The sequence below is a fragment of the Capsicum annuum genome, chromosome 6, assembly GCF_002878395.1.
Source record: "Capsicum annuum cultivar UCD-10X-F1 chromosome 6, UCD10Xv1.1, whole genome shotgun sequence".
NCBI lineage: Eukaryota > Viridiplantae > Streptophyta > Magnoliopsida > Solanales > Solanaceae > Capsicum > Capsicum annuum.
In genome coordinates, this window is record NC_061116.1 from 227,837,371 (window position 1) to 227,854,644 (window position 17,274).

Sequence of the window (17,274 nt, forward strand, 5' to 3'; positions counted from 1 at the left end):
TACTTTGTATATTTATATATGTGTGTATATGGTATATACATGATATACACTTTATATATAACATATTTTGTATATTTCTATTATAAATATAATACTTTATATATTTATGGGTATAAATATAAATTAACAGTAAAATAATGTCTTAAATAAGTGAGAAAATTAAAGAAGGGATAAAAGTAATGTTATAAGGAGAGTTTTATGTAAAAATTTAAAAGATTGAGGTTATATGTAATAATAATAAAAGTTTGAATTGGAGTTGAAAAATTGTGAAAACAACAAAAACAAAAACATGTTTTCCCTTTTCAAAATTTTTTTCTGAAATTATTTTCCGAATTTTCATGGGCAAACACCACAATTTTTAACTCCGAATTTTTTTTTCGCAAAAAAAAATAAAATTTCATGACCAAACGGGCCCTTAGCATGATGACAGATTGGTATAGATATTCAATTTTGTGGTTCGATATTTTTTTTAAAATTTTTAAATTGTGTGTATCAAATATTGAAATGAACTAATTTGATTTGATTCAGTATTTTCAGATTCAGTTCGATGTATTTTTTAATAATTAATCATGAATGGATATTAAATTTTCCATAGATAAAAAGAAAATCTATAAATTCTGTTATCATCGGGCAGAAAATAAGCAAACCACAAGCAAAAGAAAAACAAGAAGACACAGATTTATGTGAAAATTCATGCGAGAAAAATCACGGACAAAGACAGAGGAATTCAGTCTAATGGAGAGATAGTACAATGTTGGAGACGATAGTCTCAATTTCGTGCGTATAAGAATGACCCGAAAAAACTCATTAAATCGCACTTATATAATACGTGCGTATCGGTTCGATCCTTACGCTAATACCACAAACCCCATTGAAAATCACAAACATGAATCGTACTATGAAACTTTCAGGATCGAATGAACAAAATTTGAGTCACCAACTCTAGCAAATTCAAGGGAAAATGAATGGACAATAACTTGTAAACAAAATTGTACAAACTATGTTCTAAGTTCTAACAGCTTGTTTTAATTTTTTTCTTCTTTTATGAATGATTGAAGATAATTTCTATACACTAATGTGAGTGACATATCACACATACACCGAACATTATATGGTCAGACTTCTCTATAATAATATTGGTTATCTAAAATTCTTATAATTGTTATAGTAAAATAATATTATATGCAACATATCACATAACATAATATGAAAAATCAATCAAAAAATTAATATAAAAAATACTGAATTCAAATAAATCTACCGAATAATAGCCACACCCCCGTGTCTGTATATATTCTACTAATTAATTACATTTGGTTTCTACAATGACTCATAACATATATGGTCAAAAAAGTCACTACTACAGAAAAAGACAAAATAGTTAGTTAGAAAATTCTTATTTCTTAAAAAATAAATAAATAAACAAACAAAATTGAATGTACTATGTTGGAAAGGAACTTATAGTATCCTTAAATTATTTTATTTTAAAAAATTTCTATAGGGTTCAAGAATCTCACAAATATTCTATTTCATTAATAAACTCTGTTTTTTTGGAGAAAAGGGTAAAGGTTTATTTTGTTAGAACCGGACCGACACATCTTCTTTAATTTTTTACTAGTAATTAATTTTCGAAAAAACATCTTTCGGCTAAATATTATTAAACTAGTATAGAAAAAGTTAAGGTGGAAAATTTAAAAGACACTACTACTTCAACAACAATATATCCCATTAATTAATTAATTCCAAAAGTAAAATCTAAAAAATATAAATGTAAGTTGATCATGTCCTTATCTTGAAAGATAAAAGAGGTTAATCACCAGAGTTGACATAGTGATTTGGCGTTATGTCCTTTAAGTAAGAGATTGGGAGTTCGATCTCCGCCTCTGACGAATGGAGCAAGCTCTGTGGTCAGTTTCCTATCGTAAAATGCGCTGATCGAGGATCGAAAGATTAGTCTCACGACTGTCGACTGTGGGGATAGTTTGAATAAAAAAAAAAAAAAAAAAGATAGAAGAGGTTATTTCAAGATGAAACATTCTTGTTATTATTATTCCTAATGATCAAATTACATATAGATATTTTTGATGAAGTGATTGAGTAAAAGTTTCATTACGCGACAAAGATCTGCCATTTACTTTCTTGCTGGCTTTATATACTTTAGAAAGCACAGTATTTTTTTTTTTAACCTCCTTGTTCATATTTCTCATCGAAAGGTGCTAAGAGTATTTAATAATGTCTGTCTAGCCAACGATAGGAGTGTTTATGAGTAAGTTTGGATCGATTATTGATTAAAATTATAATTAAATTAATTTAGTTGATTTTTAAATTTTTAAAACTAAATCTAACTAACACAAAAAAATAATTGTCTGTTTGGTTCTTGTTGATTTAATTCAGTTTGGTTCGATTTTTCGATTTATAACTTTAATTAATGATAAAAGTTGATTTTTTTTATTTTAAAAAAAGTCAATCCAACATATGAGATGTCAACCGAGTGTTGTGCCTCAATCTTGAAACTAAGATGTCAATTAAGTATTATATTTAGGCAAAACCACGAACAACACCATATTAATGCTTCTACAAAAAATATTTAGAAACTACGTATAAGAGAACGATATGATAAATCCCTCAAAAGGTGAATACATAAATTTTTGCTTAGTAGGGACCAAAACGATAGTTCAAAATTAGTGATTATCTATATAGTCTAATAAAACTCACCAATAAAATTTCATAATATCATTTAATTTGTCATTAAAAATGCGAAAATCATTTGAAATCTCATAACGTACTGTCAGCTAGATGAAGACATATGACTAAAAGTGTTACAGCTAAAATTAAATTTATGATTAAAATTTAAATTGTAACAAATATTTATATTTTATTCATGAATATTATGTGTAAAAATTATCTTATTTTTTAACCAAATTGTGAACTCCCCTAGCCAAAGAGAATGCTTTTAACACACTCTACATGTTGAATCATCCAATCTTACATATACATAAATGCTTTAGTTTTAAATTTTATGTTACATGTACTGCTTATTAAAAAATCATAAAAAAGTATATATTATATTAATAGAATCAGAAAGTATCCAATGTGAAAAACAGACGGAGTGACAGTTATTGTTTTGGCGTGTTTACACATACATTTCACTCTCTTCTAATTTGAAACTATTACTACTAATTGAAATGCGTGAGTACTTTTTACTTCATAAATAAAAGTGGACATTACTTTTATTATAATAAATTAATAAAATAAGCGGAGAAAGTATACATAACAAATGAAAAAGAGATAAATATACCCTCAAATTATGTAATAAATAGTATGTATATACTCTCCGTCATATTTTTGGTATACATATGCCTCTACCGTTAATGTGTGGGCATATACAAATCATTTCATTAATGGTAGGAGTATTTTTGTACCCAAAATATAACGGAGAATATATACGTACCATTATTATCTTAGTTCGAAGGTATATTTATCTCTTTTCCGTATAAAAAAATTATAACCAAATATTTTATTGTCTGATCTCTCCATTATATTTATCCTTTATTTTACAATTTAGTGATTATTGCAAATGTTGAATCACGCCTATTCTATCGTTCCTAGTTTTAATTGGGAAAAGAACATAAAGCTATAAAAATAATAAATTACTTGAGATTCTTATTTGAGCATTATAATTAATTACCTGTATTGAGCCTTAATTAACTTGAAAGAGCTAAGTTGGTAAAAACCTCTTAGTGTTGAGAAATGCTAAGTTGGTAACTTGATATTTGTTGAGCCCAACACTATATTTGTTTTCTAGTAATAATTATTCCTCGTGAGATCCATCCCAATTTTTTATTAAATCTATTATCTCAACCAAATTATACTGTTTTCTAATCGAAAGTAGGATTAGACGTGACCATTGACCAATTAATTAACCAAGCATCACTTTCTTGTCGCCATTTTTGTTATGGAGAAAGAAAAAAAAGAGGTGATTTTGTTTTCTTATCATGTTAATGTAGCAAATCTTATAATCACAGGTCTGGCATGCATGGACTTTGGTGAACCATAATTCCTTATTTAATTTGTAATCAATTTCTTTTATGGTCGGTGCATCTTTTTTTTTTTTTTTTTTTTATATTTTGTAAAAAAAATTAAAAAAAATTTGAGTTTAATGTTTAAGACCACGTGACTATAGAGGTAAATCAAGAGTTGGTTGTCGAAAAAGTCACATAATCCATTGATAAGAATATGATTTGTCACAATAATTAAAAGAATATGAACTAGCGCAGTTAAAGAGTGTCACATCGGATGAAAAGTAAACTACTTAAATGACTTTGAGTGTGAAAGAGCGATAATGTTTCGTACATCCGTTAACTTTGAAATATATAAATAATGATAATAAAACAAATAAGAATTTTGCATATAAAATTATATGTTTAAGTGTGCAAACACAATATTATATAGATAACTAAAAAGAAAAAGTACACATATAGAGAGTAAGGATACTTTGAATGGTGTGAGATTATTTAAAAAAGAATATACGGATGTGACCTTAAAAGAATAATCATACGCTATATTAAGAAATTCAGTAAAATTCAGAATGTATTCGGTATGAAGTGATGAAAAATATGCACCTTTTTCAATTTATCCATGGTCAAAATTTTTGGATAATATATATTTTTAAAAAAATAAATTTATTAAAAAATGTGAGAAATAAATAGGGCAGCAAATTCAATAACCATCTCCACCACCCTATACTTTTACCCCTTCCCTTCGGCCTTCCAGTATTTATTTAGATTAAATACACATTATTCTTAAAATAATTATTTCAATTTACATATCAAACACTAAAAAATATATAAAAGAATACGTAATTATCTAAAAGTATTTTTCAAGAAAATAATTTCCTTCGACGGGACACACCTTCAATGACCACTATTTATAATTTATAAATTTTTAAATAGAAAAAATTACTCACGTGGAGCAACCTCAATTATTTGCAGGAATTTATATATATATCTGCCTTTTCATACCTTTAGGCTTTATGTCAACTAAAGCCAACGTTTTTACTTGAGTAGGTTAAGATGCCACCTAACTGTTCAGAGTTTTTGTATTTTTTGGATTTCTCACGTGATGTTTGATATTTGTATTGAAATTTGATTTAATTTAAATTCATGCAGAGAAGTCCCACATAGAGAAGTAAATTGCTTCTGAACAATGGCGACTCCGTATTTAAAAAAATTCAAATCCGAGAGCTTTGATTAAGTATGAAAAAGTACTTATCACCCCATCACAATCTTTATTGATCAGGCTTTTTGTCGTTAATGACGATTTTTGAATATTATCATAGTCCATTTAATTTATATAATATTGTTTGATTTTATACCAAATTTGAAAAAAATGAATTTTCTATACTTTATATAAAATAAAGTATGATTGAAATAAATTAAAATTTCGATACTTCAAATAAAATAATCAAAATCATATGATTGAAAACTTTAGCTTTTATTTACAAACGTTTAATTATAGATTTAACCTTCCATAAAGAAAACAGAACCATGCATATCACGTGAGTTTGCTTTTACCTTTTAAGAGTAATTCCATTTCACATGCAGCACATAAGAATTCATTTAATTTTTTTAATAATTTTTTAATTCACTTGCAATTTAAATAAAATAGATACCTACGTGCAGAGGCGGATCTAGAATTTAAAGATTGTGAATTGTCAACTTATAATTTTTACCACTAGATCAATAACACACTTTATTTGTGGGTTCCCAACTTATAATTCTTATATATTTACTAATTTTTTCAATATAAATTCAAGAATCGAACGAAAATGATGGATTTCCAAAAACCCGCAGCTTTAGCTGTGCATCCGCCCCTGCCTACGTGACTTGGCTGAAATAAATCAATAAAGCCATATTTACAATAAAGCAAAGCTCAATCATTATTATTACGAAATTATGTATCAACTTTTTCATAACCTTTGCCTGCAAAAAAAAAAGAAAACTTTTTCATAACCTTTACAGCTACTAAAGTCGAACGTCCTTCGTTTAAAAAGAATGACCTATTTTAATTTGACACAAAATTTAAGAATATAAAGAAGACTTTGAATCTTGTGACATTAAATTAAAGTTATGTCAAATGTACCAAAATGCCCTTTAATCTTATGGTCCTAAACATGTCATGTGGAAAGTTGAAATTAACATATTGCCAAAAAAAAAAAAGAATCATTCTTTTTGAAACGGACTAAAAAGAAATATAGGTCATTCTTTTTGAAACGGAGAGAGTAATATATTTCGTCGGGCATTTGTCCCATCAGTTATAAAGCTACTCAACTATTTGGAGTTTTTGTCGTTCATAATTTTGCCATACTTTCCTGAGCCCGAGTTTCTATCGTAAATAATTTTTCTATTTCATTAGAGATGGTGATACGAATGTTGCATACTTTGCCCTTCTCAGATCCTCTTTCGTAGGAATACACTGAGTATATTGTTGTTGTATAATTTTGCAATACCATCACTAGGGTTAGCAACAGGGGCGTCGCTGCATTGACCCAAGCAGTGGCGGAGCCAAAATTTTCATTGAACGAATTCAGAAGTAAACATACGGACTAGTCGAAAGGGGTTCAACATCTACTATATATACATAAAAATATTTTTGACCATGTAAAAATAGTATAATTTTTCGTCGAATTTGACCCCCCTGACTACAAGGTAGATCCGCCATTGGACCCAAGGATGGTCACTCGAACACCCTTCATCGAAAAATTATACTGTGTAACTACATTGACACAAAGATGGCCACTCGAATAACATCCTTCATCGAAAATTATTCTGCATATATGGGTCAAAATAACTTTTAGAAATATATAGTACTAAAGTTTTGAACACCCTTAACAGAATTCTTAGCTTCGCCACATTGCGGGGCGATGCGATTACATGGCATATCCCTAAAAATTCAATCTGTCCCGACCTATATATCACGTTCACAATATACTATATTTTTGCTTTCAATATGTCCCGCATATTTTTTTTTTTTACAAAAATAGATCTTTTTTTTAATGAGTTCGCACAGGCCACCAGTATAACGTTTTAATTTTTTTAATAATGCTGAATAGTGGATAGCCTATTTAATTATCAATTTATACAATAAGATATATAGTATTAGTCATAGATGATGTAAAATAATATAAGTCCCTTTACCTAACAATTTTAAGAATCTGATCATTTCGGAATAATCAATTATCAATATTTAGAACTCACAAATCTGATATATAAGCTGGTTAATACTTATCATAAAATTCAATATTTTATAATACCTTTTTAAACCAGAAAGCATATGGTTCCATTGATATAACAAAATATAAGAATTGATTAGTTATTACTCTTGCTTGAAAATACCTTTTCGACAAATTGATTCAATCGTAATATGATAGTTTGGTGCACTAACTAACTTGTCACTATGAGCGAGTACAGACCATAAAGATCTATTAAATCATAGTTTTAATCTGTATATTTCTGCGAGAAACTATTTTCAACTATGTCCACTAAAGTATGTTTTTATAGCTCTTAGAAAGCAAAAACTATAATTAGCATAACATTGTTAAACATATTAAATGCATCTCTTTCAAGTACAATTATAGTTTTACACTAGTAATAATTAATTTTTGATATAAGATCAGATTCATTTCACTCATTTTAATTTTTTTTGCATTTGGCTAATTATAATGGCTATATATTCATGCATACATTTTTGGTTATTTTGTCTAAATATAGACTAGCAACACTAGTTTTGAAAAACTGATCAGGTTCATTTCACTCGTGTTTAGCATTTAATTAATACTGTATAACACAAGAGTTTAAATTACTATACAGTCAATTATATTACACAATCGACAAAACAATTAAAATAAAGAAAGCCTAAAAAAAGAATTTTGAAGGTAGTACAATTATTGAAGTAGATGGAAATTAATACAACAGTACAAATCAAACTGAAAAAGGTGAAATTCTTTTGGACGTATTATTAATGCTGGTACAAATATTGGTGAAGAGCAGAAGCAGCCATTCCCCACTCCCACCATAAATCAGAATTAAAATACTAGCTCCGATCCCTATATATGGCATTATTTCTTCCCCATATAGTGTAAAATTGTTAAGAGGCATGCAAATCATTTTAAGTCAAATCTGCTTAAGAGCGACGTTGAATATAGTACAACAATAATGGAAAGGGTAGCACAAATCATAATGCGAGGGACATACCTTTTAACTTTGAATGAGTGGTTAAAAAAAAAAAAAAAAAACTTTGAATAAAATTTGGGCCTGCGGGTCCTTTAATTTTTTTTAATTATTTTTAAATTAAAAAAATGAGGGTGACGTACTAACATTATTGTAGAGACTTTATGAAGGGGTGACTTCAAGATTTATAATATTGTTTATAAGACCTCTCTATATAATAAATCACGAAAAACGATTCTAAAAGAAATTTAATTTTCAAATGCCTATGGTGAAACTTCAAACACTATATATATACTTGTTTGTCCATCCTTCACCAAATTTTTGGAGGCAATATGGTGCTGAGCTTCTTTTCATACTTTGGTTTGTCCATCCATGAAATTATCTCCCAAAATAAATATCATATGCATATTTATGCAGTGGGTCGATGTGCCTCCTGTCCCTGGCGCTCTAGTAGTAAACATTGGAGACCTTGGTGCACTAATCTTCCCACTATGCACGGGGTCCGTTGTAGTAGTAAACATTGGACAACTTTAATTTTGGAGAGTACAGTCAAATCGGCAATATCTTTAGGTTTGCAAGTATTTCACAACATACTAACAAGATTTTGAAATGTAGTTTACAGCCAGTGCTACTTTAATTTTTCTATTTCATTCTGCTCTCTAAATGAATTCTTACAGCCAGTGTTACTTTGCATGATGATATTAGTTTGAAGAAGCACATAATAAAGGTAAGATAAGAATTCATATAGCCGAGTACCCCAACTTTGTTGTGGATTTACACTTTTGGGTTGGCATACCCTAAATTGAGAGATATAGTAACAAAATTTCCATGAATGGAAAATGACCTGAAAGAATCTAAATTCTTGGCTAGCCTTAACACTCTTCTGGACCAATATAGTTGTCATGATTGACTTCTTCTTGAAGTTCAATGACTATTGGCTCGATCAACCAGGTAACATTCCTCATTCATATCAACATCGCATGCACGAGCCTGACCGTACCGCAGCCCAAACAAGTAATGTCTGGACGAGGTAAACTTTCAAACTTGTAATGGAATCTGGATTCCTTTCAACTGCATTTCGAGACCAAAAGGCTATAAAATAAAACATATATATGGCAATTTATTGGTAGCAAGAATCCATATATGCAAGCATCAAATCCCTTATTTATCCTTAAATTCCACTTAATTAACACCAATAATTGAAACATTACTAACAATAAATAAATAATAAACTACTTTTTTTTCTAAAATATCAATAATTTCGAATCTAAATTAAAGAACTACGATAGGAGAACGAATCGTCAATCGAGTTGGTTTCTGAGTATCTTAAACCTTTGATAATCGAATAAATATTGCAAAATCTCTTTCAATCTTACGTCAAAGTTCAAACCCATAATTTTATCTTATTTTTCTAGAAAGACAACTTTAATATTGTCAGCTGTACCATATATGATAGATATAATATCATAGACTTAGGCATAATATTGGAGAAAAATTTCATTTAACTTTGTATCTATTATCCAAAAATCACTTTTCATTTATTCATTTCATTTATGGTCACTTAACTTTGTATCTATTACGCAAAAATCACTTTTCTTTCATTTATTTTATCCACGGTCATTTAACTTTACTCTGACTATCACAAAAGTCACTATGACAGGATTTTACAATAATTCCATCAAAAAAATGATGTGGCAACCTTAATTAGTTCTTAATTTTTAATTTAAGTGAATATATAATATATTACTCATATCTTGACCTTTTTTTATATATGCACAACCCAATTTTCCTTATGAATTATTTAATAAAAGTATACCAATTTCTTAATAAATTAGATTACCTAATGAAGACTATTTTCATAAAAAGAAATTTGGTTGATATTTTTATGAAATAAAATTATACTTATATATTCTTAAAATCTTCTAAAGTTGAGACATGTGTTGGTAAATTATTTTTTTCCACTAATATATTATGACATGTAGTTGATAAAATTATTTTTCTCCCTCTAAAATTGTGGCATATTGTAATTGGTAAAATTATTTTTTTCATACATTCTTTTTCTTGTCACTTGAGTCTTTGCATTCGGTATATCACAATAATATGATAAACTACTCTATTTATTGAGTTTATCTTTGTATTTTTAATTGTTTGACTAATTGATTAATTCTCTTAAAAGTTTTTATTATAATATTCAATTTCTGATAAGTTACATATTATTTAATTAATTTAATTGATAAATATAAGAATTAGATATCCTATAATTTCTTTATCTATTAAAATACTTATATTTTATAACTTTTATTAACAAAATTGTACGTTAATATAACATTATTTGCACAAATTTTGACAATACTTATTTAATGACACAATTAAAAAGATTATATTTTAAAACTATCTTTAACATGTTGATTTATCTTCAAAGAATTAAAATAATTTTTTTTAAAAAACTAATATCATACATGTATTTCTATTTTATGTGTTTTGAAGAATTTATCTTGTTTATCACTCTTTTTCGATGCACCTTTTTGGCAGATGAATGCAATATTGTGAAATGTTTCATCAAAATATCAACCAAATTTTTTTTTATGTAAATAGTCTTCATTAGGTAATCTAATTTATTAAGAAATTAATATTCGATCTTTCATTAAATAATTCATAAAGAAAATTGGGTTGTGTATATATAAAAAATGTCAAGATATGAGTAATATATTATATATTCACTTAAATTAAAATTAACAACTAATTAAGGTTTTCACATCATTTTTCCGATGGAATTATTGTAAAATCCGGTCATAGTGACTTTTGTGATGGTCGGAGTAAGGTTAAATGACCATGGATGAAATGAATGAAAGAAAAATGATACAAAATTAAGTGACCGTGGATGAATGAATGAAAGAAAAGTGACTTTTGCGTAATAGATACAAAGTTAAGTGATCATGGATGAAATTTGAGCAAGAATGAGCATTTTGAATTGGAATAAATTGACCAAGCTTTAATACTGAAGAGAGACATAGAGTGTTGAAATATTTTTATTACACACAGTACGATCACACACATTAAGCTTAATTAGAGCTTGTAAAACTGAAGTACAGCTTCAAAATCGCCGTGGTTTAATATATAGGTGTGCAAAAACTCCTTGTACTGGTAACCCTTGTACAGTGGAATTTTTGTTGATTCATTAACCAAATGGCTTGCAGATTCTATGTGACAATCTGAAGAAGGGATTACAAAAGTACACACACAGATTCGAGCTTGTTTTGAATTTGTCACTGCTCGATGAATCACACTTTTTAGCTTGCCGTTACTGATAATCTATCTGCATGTAACAAAAATAGACCGCTAAGTTAATAGTTTTTTCCTAAGAAAATAGAGACGTACGTAGATGTTAAGGGCATACCTGTAGTTGGCAACCAATGAAGACCAGAAATGCATTAGGAAGAGGTTCAACACCAATCCATTTTCCATCCTTTAAGATTTGCAGGCCATAAACATTGCCTTGATATAGAATTGTGAACAAGTTTGGGTCACAGTGGCTATGCATTCCAAGTGCCAAATTTGGGTCTGGACATGCATGGAGGATAATAGTTCACTGATAGCTTTTGAACTTTGCTTAATTCGCCTCCAAGATACTCCTTTTCAAATCCTAATCCTTCACTAATAATCACATCTGAAATCTTTGTGATCAGCTTCTTCGTTTCTACTGTGTACGCGCTAACGACCTCTCTGTAAATAGTAGTAGTATTTAGGAAACAGGTTAAATAGAATGGAATAACAAAAGTAGTCTCGTATATTTTTCCTTCGACATTAAGGGAGCTTTGTGATCCGACCCTTCTCCGGACCCCGAGCAGGAGCTTTAATGCACCGTGTTGTCCTACATTGAGGAGCTTTATTGCTCTGGGCTTTCGGCCTTTTTCTACACAAAAAGTTAAAAAAAAAAAGAAGAAAGTACCGATAACGAGCTGGTTTTGCTGGCCAAAAAGGCAAGTAATCTTCCAGAGGATGACAATAATGAGTTGAAGTATCCCTCCAGTAATGTGTATCTTCATTGGAATAATTATTAGTTCTTGTGTAAACTCTGCATTTGCTATTTTGATCAACAGAACAGTAGCTTGCTTTCTCTTCAGCTGGCATGTCAAAAAATTCTCTACACACACTTACTGTATCCTCCAACAATTCTTCTGAAATTCCATGGTTGATCACCTGTGTTTTTTTTCCCCACAAAATGTACAATCAACAAATATGTTTCTCGTCAACATGAAGTAACAACTCTGACAGAGATGGATCTATGATTTTAAGTCCATGAACACGGGATAGAGTGACAATTAGAGTCGACCCTAGTGTATCTTAACCAATAATTTATACCGATAATAGTGAAATGAGCTTTTACTTTTAAGTCATTTTTACTCTATCAGTACAATTTAATCAGTTGTAACAAGTCTCTTTAATTTTCTTCAGGATACTAGTTATGGGGGATTACTTGTAGACATGATACTGTAAAAGCTCTTTCCAACTGTCAAATGTATAAAAGTTAAATTCGAAAGAAAACTAAGCACAAAGAACAGGGTAGATTAACCAGAAAATGTCCAAAATTCATGATCAACTTTAATCATCATATGTAATTAACCAACGATAACAAGTAACATGTCTTATTTTTCAGGATACTAGTTCTGGACGACTACTTGTAGACTTGATACTGTAAAACCCATTTTTTAAAAAATAAAATAAAATATAGTTACTATACAAAAATTAAACTCGAGAGGAAGAGACGGAGAAGAGGGGAAATTAGAAAACCTGAAAATACCCAAACTCCTGACTGGCTTTAATTACTTGCTGAAGTATTGAACCATGGTCAGTACTGAAGTCTATATATAATTGGAGTGCTACCACCCAAAGGAACAATAATTTCACCAGGTCTTTCATCTGGTGGGAATATGTAACTCTCTGGCAAAGTTTGAACATTTTTGCCAAAGAGTTACATATTCCATATGAAATGTTGTATAGTTTCTGAAAGTCACCCACCTCTATGATATTATATGATATGATCATATGCAGTGTTTTAGAAAGAAAAAAAAGTAGTTTATTGGTAGTATTTTTTTGTTGGCGCGTTTAGTACTGTTGTTTCAATTATTGATGTTAATTAAGTGAAAATTTTAAGGATAAATGAAGGATTTGATGATTGCATATTTGGATTCTTTCTTGCTGCCAAATTGCTATATTTTTATCTTAGCCTTTCGCTCTCAATCAATTAAACAAACAAAATAGAGAGGCATCTGATTCCATTACAAGTGAGAAATTCTCCAGAGTTCGATGACGTACAATTCGAAATCTGGTGAATAATGAACCCTTCAACAATATAATCTTCATGTAAATACAGAACTTAGGTTCAAAATCTGGGATGTACACTTAGCCAGTTAGCCCACACATCAATACTTTGGATTAGTTAAATTCCTATCGGTTATATGGGAAGGTTACTTTTGATACAGTTTCTCACTACTCAGCTAGCAATTCTAACAAAGTTCTAAACAATCCATTACACTTGAAATCATGGGTCAAAATCTATTCTTACTAAAAATTTTAATTTTATTTTCACGTATATCTCTGTGCTCTTGTGACCAGGAGGTCACGGGTTCAAGTCTTGTGCTGGGGTTCTTTCATTGTTGCGGTTTTCGCCAAGCAATTGATTTCTCAAATGGTCACTCAACTAATAGTTATCTCAGAAAGTCACTTCCTTTGTTGATGATAATCAGAATTCAGAAGAAAGGTGATTTTCTGAGATAATAATAATTAGTTGGGCGACCATCAGAGAAACAACCCAGTAATTAATGGTTCTCACTTGTTATTGTTTGATCCACTTGGTTCAACTGTTCCTCAAGCAGATTATGTTTGGTTGAATCATTTTAATAGTTGGGGGCCTTCCTGCTCTTCTCACTTACTATTTGATAACGAATATGCCCGAAAGTGCTTGTTACACGGCTTTAATAATTAGTTGGCAAGAATAGAAAAACTATTGCATGTCCAGATATAGTAATTTATACATAATAAAGCATAATCATAGATAAGCAAGAGAAACATACTATTGTGTTAGAGAAACATACAATTGCACATTAAGCTTAATTAGAGCTTGTAAAACTGAAGTACTGCTTCAAAATCGCCATGTTTTGTTGCATAGGTGTGCAAGAACTCCTTGTACTGGTAAGCCTTGTATAGTGGATTTTTCGTTGATGTTTTGCCCAAATCACTAACAGGTTCAATGTGGCAATCTGAAGAAGGGATTACAAAAGTACCCACAGAGACTCGAGCTTCTTTTGGATTTGTCACTGCTCGATGAGTCACACTTTTTAGCTTATCGTTACTGATAATCTGCATGTAACAAAAATAGACTACAAGTTAAAAAGTTTTTTCTGAGAAAATAGAGAGGTACGTAGTTGTTAAGGGAATACCTGTAATTGGCAACCGATGAAGACCACAAATGCATTAGGAAGAGGTTCAACACCAGTCCATTTTCCATCCTTTAAGATTTGCAGGCCATAAACATTGCCTTGATATAGAACTGTGAACAAGTTTGGGTCACAGTGGCTATGCATTCCAAGTGCCAAATTTGGGTCTGGACATGGAGGATAATAGTTCACAGATAGCAGTTGAACTTTGCTTAATTCACCTCCAAGATACCCCTTTTCAAATCCTAATCCTTCACTAATCACATCCGAAATCTTTGTGATCAGCTTCTTTGTTTCTACTGAATAAGCGCTAACGACTTCCCTGAAATTAGTACTTAGGAAACTAGTTAAACAGAATGGAAAAAAACTATGTTTTGAAATTACCCTACGATTCCCAGAAAGTACAACGACAGGTTTCAAGACATACATAGTCGAAGATAGAGAAATAAAAATATACTACTCTATGATAAAACAGATGAACAAAAAGAAGAAAGTACCGATAATTGGCTGGTTTTTCTGGCCAAAAAGGCAAGTTATCTTCCAGAGGATGACAATTATGTGTTAAATTATCCCTCCAATAATGTGTATCTTCATTGGAATAATTATAAGTGCTTGTGTAGAGTCTGCATTTGCTATTTGGGTCAACAGAATAGTAGTTTGCTTGCTCTTCAGCTGGCATGTTAAAAAATTCTTTGAACACACTTACTGTCTCCTCCAACAACGTTTCTGAAATTCCATGATTGATCACCTGTGTTTTTTCACAAAATCTACAGTCAACATCTATATTCTAAGTCGTATTTACGCTATCAGTATAATTTAATTTGTTGTGGCAGGTAACTAGCCTTATTTCTCAAGATACTAGTTCTGGACGATTACTTGTAGGCATGTTACTGTAAGAGACGAAGAAGAAGGGGAAATCAGAATACCTGAAAATACCCAAAATCCTGACCGGCTTTATTTACTTGCTGAAGTATCAAAGCATGGTCAGTATTGAAGTCTATAATTGGACTGCTACCACTTAAAGGAACAGCAATTTCACCAGGTCTTTCATCTGGTGGGAATATGTAACTCTCTGGCAAAGTTTGAACATTTTTGCACCAGCTTGACACTAGTTTGTTTTCCATATGAAATGTTGTATAGTTTCTGGAAGTCACCCAACTCTATGATATTATATTATATGATCATATGCGTGCATTGCTAGCAAAATTAATAGAAAAAGTTGTATGTTTTAGAAAAAAAGTAGTTTACTGTTGTTTCAATTATTGATGTTAATTAAGTGAAATTTTTAAGGATAAATAAAGGATTTGATGATTGCATATTTGGATTCTTTCTTGCTGCCAAATTGCCATATTTTTATCTTAGCCTTTCGCTCTCAATCAATTAAACAAACAAAATAGAAAGGCATCCGATTCCATTACAAGTGAGAAATTCTCCAGAGTTCGATGACGTACAATTCGAAATCTGGTGAATAATGAATCCCTTGAACAATCTTCATGTAGATGTACACTTAGCCAGTTAGCCCACACATCACTAATTACGCTCTTACCACTAGACCAACTGCACGTCTTTTTTGGAATAAATTTTAGCACACGCACACACACACACAACATAATTAGAGCTTGTAAAACTGAAGCAAAGGGTCCAAATCGAGATTCTTTGATCTATAGGTGTGCATGAACTCCTTTTACTGGAATTTTTGTTGATTCATTAACCAAATGGCTTGCAGGTTCTATGTGACAATCTGAAGAAGGGATTACAAAAGTACACACACAGATTCGAGCTTGTTTTGAATTTGTCACTGCTCGGTGAACCATACTTTTTAGCTTATCGTTACTGATAATCTGTAACAAAATAGAGTTTAACTTATGTATTTATTATCGTTAGTGTACAAAAGTTAAAAATCTTTTACTAAAAAAATAATAAGCTCATTGTTAAGGGAATACCTGTACTTGGCAACCAAGGAGGATCACAAATGCATTAGTAATAAATCTTGTATTCCATTATTTCTTAAGTCTGCGTACGATACACCCTTGTGGTGGGGTCCTTGCTCGGACACTGCGCATAGCGGTAGCTTTAGTGCACCGGACTATCCTTTTTAACTTCTCTTAAATATCATGCTAAATGCTAACTCTTAATGTTATGAAATAAGCCATCCAAAGCCCTATAATACAAATGATGAATGATGATATCTAGAAATTCGATTTGTCATAAAAAAAGAAAAAATCAAAGCAGATCAAGCTTAATAGCACTGACAGAAAGAGCCTGACACTTAAATCGTCATGAATACTCATAGCTTAGTCTACTAAAAGAGGGACTAGTCTCTTTATGGTAATTAGATGACACTTTCAATGGCTCACCTCTAATGGATACATATGCTTCTAGTTCTCTTTTTCCGAACAAGTCATTCACTTCTAGTTATATATATGATCAATGGGATGACTTGTAGGGCGTAGATAATTCTGGTGTGTATGACAGTATCATTTGCCCATTTTGGTGTCCACAATTATAAGAGACAAAAAGACACTTCAATTGCTAACCACTAATCATCAACAGCAACTGTATCTCGGTCCCAAGTAAGCTGGGTCGTCTATATGAATCCTCGCTGCTCA

The 17,274-nt window shown here is 30.4% G+C and overlaps 2 protein-coding genes across 2 annotated transcripts; both read right to left on the reverse strand.

Moving 5' to 3' along the window:
• Positions 1 to 11,294: 11,294 nt before the first annotated feature.
• LOC107873776 (hyoscyamine 6-dioxygenase) lies at positions 11,295 to 12,359 on the reverse strand. Its single transcript, XM_047414624.1, has 4 exons — positions 12,178 to 12,359; positions 11,819 to 11,951; positions 11,626 to 11,694; positions 11,295 to 11,540 (listed from the first exon to the last, which is right to left on the reverse strand). The coding sequence occupies exons 1-4, from the start codon at positions 12,357 to 12,359 to the stop codon at positions 11,295 to 11,297; spliced, it is 630 nt and encodes a 209-aa protein (XP_047270580.1).
• LOC107875298 (hyoscyamine 6-dioxygenase) lies at positions 12,292 to 15,850 on the reverse strand. Its single transcript, XM_016721959.2, has 5 exons — positions 15,592 to 15,850; positions 15,163 to 15,413; positions 14,669 to 14,987; positions 14,324 to 14,588; positions 12,292 to 12,428 (listed from the first exon to the last, which is right to left on the reverse strand). The coding sequence occupies exons 1-4, from the start codon at positions 15,787 to 15,789 to the stop codon at positions 14,343 to 14,345; spliced, it is 1,014 nt and encodes a 337-aa protein (XP_016577445.2). The 5' UTR covers positions 15,790 to 15,850; the 3' UTR covers positions 12,292 to 12,428; positions 14,324 to 14,342.
• Between the last annotated feature and the right edge of the window lie 1,424 nt (positions 15,851 to 17,274).